Below are 12,660 nucleotides of genomic sequence, written 5' to 3' on the forward strand. Positions count from 1 at the left end.
AAAAAAAACTGAAAATATGTATCCAAAAATGAAGGATTATTAAGTAAATATATGTCAAAAATTCAAAAAACTGTTGAAGTTTTATTTTTCAAATACTTGTATATAGCAATCAATAATTAATTTAAATATTGTAATCAGCACGCAATTTCATATAGACTTGGGCACTCAGCGAATATGTATTGTCTAATATCTATAATAAGGTATCGAAACAAGTATTTCTTAAACAACACTGATGACCAATGAATTTCAGAGTTTGTTGAGCTGCTGCTCCAATTTTTTGTAAGCATACTTCTCATAACTTGTCGGTTTATAGTTAAACACTTTGCCATTTTCATCATGATAAACTCCCACCGGATTTTCCGCGAAGAATTTCTGGACTTCCAGTATGTTTTCTCTAGGTCTACAAAACTTGCAGCGACAACAGCAACAACCCCATCCGTACTGACACCAACAAGGTACAGCTATGACCACGTACAGAAGTACCCAAATTATAATTATCCGTATCGCTTTTGCAAAGACGTGATTTTTTATCTTCGGCTTTTTCATTTCCATCCAGAAGCATTCCATGGCTCCCAAGCCTATACCTTTCGATTCCTCCACCGTGCAGTTTCTTGGAGTCTTCTTGAAGTCAAACATTGCCTTAACGGATTCTTTAATAGATTCTTCCTCTTTAACCGTGGAATATCTTACCGTGTCGTTTGACTTTTCTGCAGCCTTTATGTTTTTCTCATATTCCTTCTTCAAACTATTATAATCGTAACTTACACTGTCGTTTTTATCTGCTGCTTCTTCTTCACGTTTTGGTTTATTGTTACCAAAGTACCTCTGTGGTTCTCCATCGAAATAGATAATACCTTCGTCTGGTTTAAATTTTCCGTGTTCATCCACAAAACCGGCTTTCCAAGGAACAGGATCATCTACATCGGGATTATATTCTTCAAAAACTTTGATCTTATCTTTATTGTAGCCGTCTTCACCTCCAAATTTGTCGTTGTATCTGCCTACCTGTCGATGGATCCGAAAATATTTTTCATTTTGTGACTTCATGCTCCGTCTTTCAGCTAAATCTTCTTTTTCAATCAGTTCCTCTTCATCATACACATCCTGAACGTCGCTGTCTTTCAGTGGTTCGGAAATAACAAATGTTTCCTCGTGACTTAAATTTACGCTATACGCTGGAGGCCATATCGCACAGACATCGCATATATTTATCAGCAAACATATAATATTTATACTTGAAGGAATATTTGTGAAAGACTTCATGTCACCTGTCAAACTGACATCAACTAAATGCTAAAATACATCTAAACTGCGTTAAAACATTTATATGTTTTATATAAGGGAATGTCCACTTTTATTATTATTTTGTTTTAATCTAAAAAAGAAATTTTATATTAATTTTATTCTCTAAGATTTCTAATTCTAATTTTGACAGCTTCGGAGGTTATCTAAAAATATAAGTGTAATTTGAGACAATAAAACTCGTACTACAAGAAGCATATAAACGTTGAGTATAAATATACATACATATAAACGTTTTATCAGGACATTTTGGATTCAAAGCTAAACTTTCAATGAGCACATAATTTTGTAAGAAATGGAATCAAATTTATTAGGTTGCTCGTTTTACCTCTACATGTAGAGAATATAGCTTATTCCGTAAGCTACTATTTCCCAACAAACTGCATCGTAATATCAATAAAACAGGGGTCCGTAAAACTATACAGAAATATATAAAACTGCCCTGATATCTATATAACATGCTTTCATTTATATTGTATATACGAAAATTGCGTATTATTATTGCAAAAAGAGATGGATGTTGATGAAATTTATGGAAAAGATGGACAATCCACATGTGCGCCAATGGTCATTTCAATTGACCATGAAACTGCTGCTCCAGGTATTTGTTAATTAATTTCGTTCATTTTTTACAGCTAATTGTTTAATTACTAAACGTTAATATTAGAAGTTAATATCGCAATATAGGTTCCTATGGATCCAAAGAAACGTATCGAAAAAGAAAAATTTCATAATATTGAAATTCAGTAGCCCTTTACAACTAACAAAGACGATGTACAAAACAGCGTTATAACTATTTGTCCAAGGTCAGGCAAAAGCCGCTCGGGAATTCACTCTTTTTTAATGAAATGGAACTGATTTTTACGGTATTTCTAAAAAACAAGAAAAATCACCTACCGGGATTTTAAAGACAATTAAACAAAAGGTTAACCTTTTATTTTCAAAAAGTTTTAAATTGATAGTTCATGTAATAAACGCGCTGGCAACAGTGCATGCGCGTGAATACCGCTCTCGATCGCGCGCGACATTTTTCACTTGAACGTTTTAAATCGGTTCAAACCACAACGACTCTATACAAGACAGTGGCGACAATAAAGTGTATCATTTTTAATTGGTCCACGTGATTTTAGCTGCCATGTTGCATGAAGTGTCAAATTCATCTGAGATGTGTCCTGTGTCAGGAGCGTTTTTATGGCGTAACATATTGTTTGTTTTATCGTATTGTTATATTTTAATTTTCCGTTAGTAAAATTTCTTGGCGAAGAACTAAAGAAGCCTGCATATTAGACCACTGCTTGGTTTTTGGACCAAATCGAAAAGTGGTTCTTGTTAATGACATCCAGGCCCCCAACGTGTGCTTTAAGCAAAAGTATACGATGTATCAATTCGGTTTTTAAAAGACTTCATGTAATGTCAAGTATTGAGATTAGCTATAAAAAAAATTGGGTAATCTTCATAGACAGGATTATTAATCTCAACACAATCAGTATTAGATGTGCAAAGCTACTTATTGACACAAGAGGTTATAAACTTGTTTTGACTAGTAGATTTTCACAAGACTGTCTAGAAAATTTATTTTCTGTCCTAGAAGTAAACAGATAGTCCCAAATGCTGTTCAAGTGAAAAACAATCTAAAATTAATATGTATATCTCAATATTTAAAAATATCTGCAGAAGCTCCTATGAGGACGACGACCGTCAATTTCTTTCAGGCTTTTTGGACACCATAACAAAAAATATAACACCTACTTATGAGGAAGTTAAGGTTCCTACTAACATAGAAGAACCAAAGTTTAATCTTAGTTTAGTGAATTAAATTCTCTTTATAATGTGTGCGGATATATTGATCAAAGTATCATTAACACATCAAAAACTTGTACAAACTATGTACATGCTGTTGATTCTGAAACGCCGATTTATAAAACATTTTCAAAATTTAGCGTACTTAAGAGATTTAGAGAACATTCACCCTTTTTTGCAATGAGGCGGTATTTTGTTTTTTCTTGCAGATGGAAAATGTTTTTACAAAATTTTTGTGATTATATCTTCACAAAACATAAATTTAAAAGATTTTTTTAAAGAAATGTCTGGTTTATATTTAGATGTACCAAATTGTCATCAGATCAAAAATAAAATTGTTAAAAGATTTATAAAAATAGCTTCCAAAAAATGCCCAAAAGCATAAAAAAAACTGGCAAGTAAAAGTGTTGCTGGACATTTACTGTAATAAATATTATCACTAGTATTAAGTATTTGTTTTTGTAATATTAAGCCAATAAATTTCATTGTGTAATGTAGGTTTGCTTAATTTTACTGCCTGGAAAATAAAAACCAATGGTTGCTATTATTATAAATTTATATAATTATAAAATTTATATTTATCCCCCCCTATTGCACAAATAGATTCTCTACATTCATACATTATTTAAAATAACTTTTCAAGTGAATTGTTTTTGGTTAAAATCTGTGCGTAAAATTTATAAGAAAAATATTTTTGAACTTTATTTTTTATAAAAGTTACTTTTAATTTGACATTGGATGTAACATGGCAGTTGGGCGGGGTTTAGTCGCTATTGTCGCCTCTGTCTTGTATAGAGCAACTATAGTTCAAACATACTGTCAAGTCAGATGCAATAATCTGCCTCTTTCTATCCAAATGTCATGAAATTTTGACAGTACCTTTCGGACGCATGTAATTACCAATAGATGGCCTCACAAGTAATGTCTATCTTTGAAAAGTCCTGTTTACTTTGGAACCCACATTGTATATATTTTATTACTGCCTCTTTTATTTTCTTTATTTTATAACATAATATAGGAAATTCTCTAAATATCCTAACATTTCCACTTTTTCGAATATGGTCTTAATAGGAAGCCATACTTATTTAAAAATGTGTAAAATTACTTACTTTCAATGCATTTATGTCATCAAATGTTTTGAACTCAGTAATGTATACAGTTATCTCTGTTTGTTTTTATGCTTTTAACTTTGAAAATGAATGTAGTAATACATCAAATTTTAGCATAGATGGCATGAAGCTTGTGGTTCCGAACAGCAAAAACAGAGGCGCCATTTAGCATCCTGTCATGACAGTGATGTAAACAACTACAAAATTTTGTTTGATTATTCGATTGAACATCAGACTAGGTTTACACAGCTGTCTATGTAGATTTACCCGATTATATCATGACGAGTCACCTGGTAATTCGTACTACAAGCATTCGATGGTATATCGAAGTTCCAATATAGTTTTAATACTTCGAAAAAATTTAAAAGCAATTCTTTAGTGTAAAGTAAACGGCAAATAATTGTCTTCTCTCCATCAGATAAAACGGCCAGTCTACAATATTCAAATAAGGAGCAAATTTCACATGTCTGGTCTGATTTATTGCTCTATCTTAAGTAACAAATACATGGAATACCCTATAAAATAAATCTGTCAGCCTACACGCATGAGAGACAATTAAGTGGGGGAATGGAAAAGGAGAGAATGAGTAAATATGAAAAGATTGATGGCACGTCGAACAGATATAATATTTTAAGGGCCCCGACCTTCGGGCCCTGGTTTCACAACAACAAAAACACGAAGTATCGATAATTTAAAAGTTATAAATCATAACGGGTATTTGATACGAGCAAAAAGGGAAACATTCGTCGGGATTTATGTTTCCATACTCCTACTTTAACCTGTCTGCCTGTAAAATATTGTATTATCCTTCTCAAGGAGTCATTAAGGCTTACGATTCGATAGAAGGCTTTTACTGTAGCAATTGTGCAAGAAGCTCGTAGTTTTAATGTATTACTGAACCCGATGATATATATTTTTTATTAAATACATTAACCAATTACAGATTGGGAAACAATAAAATGTAATAAAATAAATAGTTGAAAGTACACATTTTGAACAAAACATTAACAAAACAATTGTTAATTTATAATCAAGTGCTACTCTAAGATTACAGAAGTATTCAGAATAAATAAGATGTGATCTAATTAGTTTATAGTCCAATTCAATGGCAACAATATGGCACTTGTCAATATTACGGAAGTTTGTTTCTGAGTCACCGTTATTGAATTTTATTAAAGTTATTCTGAATCATTTGTATAATTGTATTTACCAATAATATGGCATATCAGCTGCAAATAGCAAACAGTACACATCCATATTATTATCAACTACAATGTCATTTAAAAAATATAAGTAAAAGGGTGCACAATAGGGAGCCTTGAGGAAGCCCAGAAGTTGCTGAGATTTCAACAGATTTCAGTCCGCTCAATTCTAAATACTGTCTTCATTCATACAGAAACTTAAAAATGTTTAGTAAGTTGATATAACTTGTTGATGAATGATCTAACCAATTAAACACCTTTAGAAAATCAATGAAGGCTATACCAACATATAATTAGCAATCACACAATTTGAAATATCCTGTGTAAAAAATTTAACCCTCATTAACCCTCATTATTTCTTTATAAATGTATTTATTTATATTTCTATATATTTTTACGAAAATAGGAAAACTATAGCCAATTAGATATTTTTAAACGTTCTGTTAATTTACTTCTATAGTTTAAACCAACTTACCTCTGCTCAAAAGTCAATGCCTATAGTAGANTAATTAGCAATCACACAATTTGAAATATCCTGTGTTAATTTATATTTCTTTATTAACCCTCATTATTTCTTTATAAATTATTAACCTTCATTATTTCTTTATAAATTTTGCAATTACTTTTACTCCTCATTTTTACGAAAATAGGAAAACTATAGCCAATTAGATATTTTTAAACGTTCTGTTAATTTACTTCTATAGTTTAAACCAACTTACCTCTGCTCAAAAGTCAATGCCTATAGTAGACTCGTAAGTTGGTCTAAATTATAAAAGAATTTTATAAAGGTTAATTAGATTAAAATACCTAACCCTAAATACTAACTGATAACTGCAGGTAAATTCTCATTTTTTTTTTCTGAAATGGCGCATTTGGCAACATCTAGCAAAGATAAATTTTTTACAAGTTTCATGAAACACCCATATGTACTCAAACTCTCTGCTATGAAAAAAGTACGGAAAAAAACAAAATACTGTTCCAGGTATTCTCTGTCCCTTCTTTGTTTTAGGCAAAAAATAAGCATGTATTTATTCCCAGCTGCACCATAAACCCCACTATACAAAAATTCACTGAAACGCTTTAAAGAAAATCAATTGGAAAAAATTAGTTTGAAAGTAATTTTTTAAGGATGAAAAATTTCAATATGGTTATTTGTTAAATCGGTTTATTTTCAATCAAGGAATTTTGCTAAATGATGTAATAATGTCGAAAAAGAGCGTTATTTGTAGAAGTTTTGAAAAATGTCAAAAAGAAAAGTACTACTTTATTCTTCAATTTTATTTTATGCCATATAAAATATGCCGATCTGATCATTTTAGTGGAAGCAGCGACTTGGTTCAAGCACGTAATTTTCTAAGAAATACAGGGTGAATCAGAGCTTATCCGAAAACAAAAATTGAATGCACAGACGACTGTCATAAATACAATTTTGTAAAAAAAAATCAAAAATGACAATTCGAAAAGATTTAAAAATACACTTCTGCACGGCACTGGAAACTGGTCCACTGTAAAATCTGACCTTCCGCAAGGCAAAACATGCAGTCGGCGACCGACAAGGCGTCAAATTGTAATAAAAAATGAACGGACAAAAAATTCAAAGAATTTCTTTCCTAAGGAAAGAAATAAATAAACACCTATTTTATATCAGCAAATTAATATAAATGTTGTCTTGCTTCTCCGTAAACAGATACTTCACCATAACACAAAAAATGTTGTCTTGCTTCTCCATAAATTAAAACGATATCCATCAACTCCGACTTGCTATACACGTAAGCCATTTTTGACACTTGAAAAACTAATGTAAACACTATCGCAAAAACGTTAATCGTCTGGGTACACGTGGAGGGATGGCGAATTGCTTTCAGCGCATAACGCGAATGACGCTAGAGATTATAGCAGCCCAGAGCGTAGTTTTAAATACTACAACTTCAATCATTTTTTTTCTCAGAAACTGTAAGGATTTTACAAAAATTTTTTATACGATACTGACTTTATTTTTCGTGACGCATCTATTCCCAAATTTTTTTGGATAAGTTGTGATTCACCCTGTATAATCAAATTTATTATATAGTGATTTACCCTTACGTACACAGAATTTCGCAAATAATCTCTTATCGCAGAAAATAATACACATTGTTGTTTTTTAAACTGTAATTTCCCAACATCGTCATTATAACAAAAATATAGTAACAACAGTCCCTAAAAGTGCATGGGACCTTCTCCCCTTTAGCAAATTACTTTACTGTTTTCTAAACAAAAGCATTTTTGACAAGGGAATTATAAACAAACCGATATTAAACTGTGGACAAATTTTTATTGATGTTTTCTAATTCTTCGTAAAAAAAACAATAGTAAAAATAAATATTTTATAAAGGATTATTATTCCATTAGACAAAGATTGTCTATTAAAAAAATGCAAAAATGTAAAAACTGGAAAATTCATATAAAACTGAATAATAAACTGCTGTTTTCTTTGATGATTTTAGAAATAGGTCTGTTTTCGGCATTTCGTTTAAAAAATGTGATTTTGTAAACACTTTTTAAAGTAATTTTTTCAAGCAAAAACAATTAGCGAAGCCAAATTTTTCCAAAATCGATTAATAACAAAATGTTGGATATTTTATTAAAAACGCACTGGACATATTTCTGAATTTATATGTATTTACAAAATATTGAAGTATTGATCATAGAATTTTCTTGTACCATCTCTGTTGCAAGTCGATCATACTGACCGAATTCCAAACGAGCAGTGATCGTAAATCTAGAAGGAATTCTCGAGCTCCATGCATATTTTATAAAGTACCAGGTCTCGAGATATTTAAATTATTGCTAACGGATCCGGTCTCGGTTTAAAAAAGAAAACAGATTCGATGTTTATGTAAGACGGATAAGTCAACTTTGTTTTACTGTCTCACACCGCCTTCGATCGCTGGTGAACTTTAAATTAATAACTTTAACCCCTTTTAGCTGATTACTTTTTGTTTCAGCGAGGAAACTTCTGAATAGTGTTTCTAACGTGTCAAGTAAGTCAGATATATCCGAAACCGCTGTAAAATTCAGCGTTAGTGCTATACAAACTATTCAGTAGATATATTATTTACCAGGGTAAGTTGAGGAGAATTGAATAAAATAGAATATATTTTCTTTATTATAATGTTTAATTTAGATATAAATATACTTTTAGATTTTTTAAATGTTCGCCAGGTTCAAACAGTACTTTCTCTGCTGCGCTTTCTTTTTCATCGTCAGATTGGCAACCCTGAAAACCTCCGAGTAATAAGTTTCAGTTAAATTTTGACTGCTTTTTCGAATTTTACATCCCCCATGTTTTATTCAGGAATTTTCGGATTCGGACATCAGATTCGTAATCAGCGACTCTAAACACCCGTAAAAATATTCCTTGGAAAAGTAACCCTTTGAAGGACAAGTTATGTTAAGTATATTTTTTTTGATATGTCATCTATTAATCTACATTTTGGTAGTATTATTAGGCTATTGAATATAGGATTTTAAAAGGAACTAAGATATTTTATTACATGAATCGTTCAAATGTTCATATTAGATGAAAAAACCGCGGAGTGCTATTAAATTAGAAGGTGGAAACTGGAGATAGGGGTGAAAATGCACCCTTTTCAGTTTTTTCACTGTAGTTCGAAAACGAAGCAAAATTTCGCTATAGTTCATAGGAAAAATTATTTAAAGGATTGAATTTCCCATGGAAATAGCTTATTTAAAAAATTTAAAAGGATAATTTTATGCAAAAAAATCATTAATAAACAATTTGAAAAAAAGCAAAAAATTCGATTCTATGATTTTTTTACTTTTTGCTTCTAGTTTTGTTTTGAGTAAAGATAGGTGTAGGCATTGCTTCATAGAAAAAGAAAGTAGATATAATTTCCTTCAAAACAAGAGGCTGTAAAGTATTTTTGGTTGAAAATTGACTGACATATGGCTCAAACTTAGCCAATTTTTTTACGTTTTAATTCTCATTTTTTGCAAAAAAGGAAGGAAATAAGACGTTCGAGGATTTTCATCACACGACTTGTTCGAAGGGTCATTAAAAATGAAAAAACTGCGGGGTGCTATTAAATTAGAGGGTTGAAATTGAAGATAGGGGCGAACATGCACTTTTACAGTTTTTTAAATATAGCACGAAAACGAAGCAAAACTTCGGTATAGTTCATAGGAAAAATTTTGAATAGAATTGAATTTCTCATCGAAGAGGCTTATTTAAAAAATGTGAAAGGAAAATTTTAAGCAAAAAAAAATCGTTAATAAACAATTTTAAAGAAAGCAAAAAATAAGATTTTTTGATTGATCATCACAAATACACCTGTATAAATTTTGCATTCGACTTTTTAATGGTCAATCATTTCGTAAAACTTAATTTCGGAATTGAAAAAAGTTTGCTTCTATTCAATCGAACAACTCTCCTCAGTTTACCCTAGACCTTAAAAGCTAAAAAATAATCTGACAATTTTGTGAATGCGAAAATTTGTCCAAATGTTTAGTATCTAATAATAATTATTATAAACATGCAACTGATGTCTGTCACCTACTTCTTCTTAATCTTTATAAAAGATTATTAAAAAAAATGTATTGATCCTTGAAAGAAAACATATTGAAATACTTCTATCAGCTCTTTTCCAAACGTTCAAAGCGACCCCGAATTATTTATTCGTCTCAATAAAATCAAATGTGTCGGGATAAAGTGGATATTACCATACCGAAGCAAGGGGGAAACAGAGGAAAACCATTACACTCTGTCTTGAATTGAGGGAAAACCCCGCCAACCATGAGTTTTAATTAATTTGCGATAGCTTTTCGCTGAAATCTTAAGATTACGTTTCAGGAGCACCACTGAAAAAAAATTAAGCCAGATTGGCGGTTCTGTTTATTAATTTTAATCGTAATTTTAATTTAGTAAAGGCAGAACAGTGCAACAGTTTCATGTCCGACCTACTTTCTAATTAAATTAATAAAATTAAATACTGTATTTTCATGGTATTTTTCTCTCTTGAAACATCACGTAGTTCTTTCTTTGTACGAGTACCCCAAATAGCTTCACGATAAAACATTTTGAAAAACATCCCTGCGGAATACGTGACTACCGCTATAAAGACTGTTTTTATTAAATAACCTCTCAGATATTACATTTTTAATTAGCTCACCATTTAATCTAGCATTTAATTAATTTTACGACATGATAAACTCTCATAATAATTATTTAAAACATAAACCAAATTATTCTTAGTACTGGATAAATAATTACTATTCCGAAACGTTCCAGATTGTTTTTTTATGAAGTTTAAAATATTTAAGAGGGTGTTTTTTTATACGGAGTATTTTTAAAATGTGGTTTTAAACTGAAACAAGAAATAGAAAATCTTTCTTTTTAACTAAGCGTTTTCTCTAATGGAATTTCCTCTCTTCTGTTTTAATTTATCACCATATTATTTTGAAGGAGAAAATAATCTTATGGGTACTTATGGGTGAATGAAGCTTTTGTGGGAGCGCTATTATTAAGAACCCTACAACTTCGATGTAGCTGAGTATTTTGGAACTTGGACAATTTATTCTAATAATCAGCTGTTTTTGTTACTACTTTTTAAATTTAAATTAAGCCTACGAAATCGAAAATGACTTCAAACCTGTCCGTTTTATATATTTAAAAAATGTATAGACTTCTTTTAGAAATACAGCTTTAAATACACTGTAATTAGCACCACTACAAAAATACCATAGGGATAAAAATGTTTCATTTTCTGAGATTACTATCCCCCAGAAAATTAAAAATTCCTATGGTTGTGACTTTTTCGCGCATTGTATTTAAAATTGTAGAATATTTAAAATTGTTACAGCAACAAAATTTTTTTACTTGGAATGGTTACATTGAATTTAGAATTGTGTAACAATAAATTTCTACATTTCTTTTAAACGAAGTTCTGTAGTTATTTTTTATTTTTTACCTATGTCATAAGAGTATTTTAAATTTAAGAAGAGAAGAACATTAATTGAACAATGGACGAATTTTTAAATATTCTTTCGTCAGAAATGTTTGTGTACTTACTACTTACCCTATTTCTGAATTACTCCATGACTTCGAAATTATAGGGTCTTTAGTGACAGATTTGTATCCTAATGAATTTTTGCCCGTAATTAGCCCAAATTATAAACGTCTTAAGGGATATAAGAAACGTCAGATAAGTTGTAGAACGTCTACAACCTATATTATAAACTTTTTTCTTAAAATGAGTTTTTTTATCGACTATAAAAATTTGTGTCACCCTGCGTACCTATGTAAAATATCTCAGAGACAAATTTGTATTTTTAGTTTTAGCCTAATTTTTCTGAAAATATAGTTGTTACAAGACGACATTAAAAAATATATTTTGTAAAAAATACATTGCTTTCATTTTTTTTATTTTACCAAACATTCTACATTACTACGCAAACAATTTCTGGAAATATTTTTATCATTTGTCTGTATAGGAAAATGTGATGTTACATATATCTATATTTAGACCAATTTTTGAAGATAAATAAGATTATTTTGAAATTTACAATACCTGTCAACTTTCAACCAATTATGTATAATTATTCTTCTATAGGAGTCACATACCGAAGCTATTTCAAATCTATAACCTCTTAGTCTTAAACAAAGCCCTTAAATGACATAATATTAAAGTTAGTTCTTTGCTAACCGAGGATTATAAAAAATACGTAAAGATGTGAAAAATCAATGATGTGCGATTTCCAAAATTATTGCATATACCAATTACCACAGGCACGTCAATAATAGCGCAATAAAATACTCTAAAATGACTGCTATGTGTATGTTTTTCACATTTCTTTTAGATTATGGTGAATAGGTGTTTATAGTAACATTTTCCTTATACCTTAAGCTTCAGATACAAAATTATTTACTATCGTTTGTAGTAACGTTTATTTCATTTGTAATTCTTCGAAACTTACGAGCTGGGTTTCTAAAATTATTTGTAGTAACTTTTATTTTGTGTGTAGTTCTACGGAATTTGACATACATTCAGTATTTTCTAAGCCCTGGCTCTAAAATCTTTTGTAGTTGTTTATAATATCGTTTATTTCATTGGCAGTTCCTTTAAATTTGACGTATAATTAGTATAGGTGTCTAAAATCGTTTTTAATAGCATTTTGCTTGTAGTTTCTAAAAATCTATCGTAAAGTTACTATTCTTCAAACTCTGGTTTAAAATTGTTTGCAATTGT

At 30.3% G+C, this 12,660-nt stretch overlaps 1 protein-coding gene across 1 annotated transcript; it reads right to left on the reverse strand.

Annotated features, from left to right (window-relative positions):
* Positions 1-246: 246 nt before the first annotated feature.
* On the reverse strand, positions 247-1,263 carry LOC111691408. Its single transcript, XM_023454179.1, has one exon. The coding sequence runs from the start codon at positions 1,261-1,263 to the stop codon at positions 247-249; it is 1,017 nt and encodes a 338-aa protein (XP_023309947.1).
* Positions 1,264-12,660: the final 11,397 nt, after the last annotated feature.

This window comes from Anoplophora glabripennis, unplaced genomic scaffold (assembly GCF_000390285.2).
Source record: "Anoplophora glabripennis isolate ALB-LARVAE unplaced genomic scaffold, Agla_2.0 scaffold213, whole genome shotgun sequence".
Lineage (NCBI taxonomy): Eukaryota > Metazoa > Arthropoda > Insecta > Coleoptera > Cerambycidae > Anoplophora > Anoplophora glabripennis.

Excerpts from the sequence above, each read along its gene's own strand:
- LOC111691408 (XM_023454179.1), bottom strand. The coding sequence starts at position 1,263 with ATGAAGTCTTTCACAAATATTCCTTCAAGTATAAATATTATATGTTTG.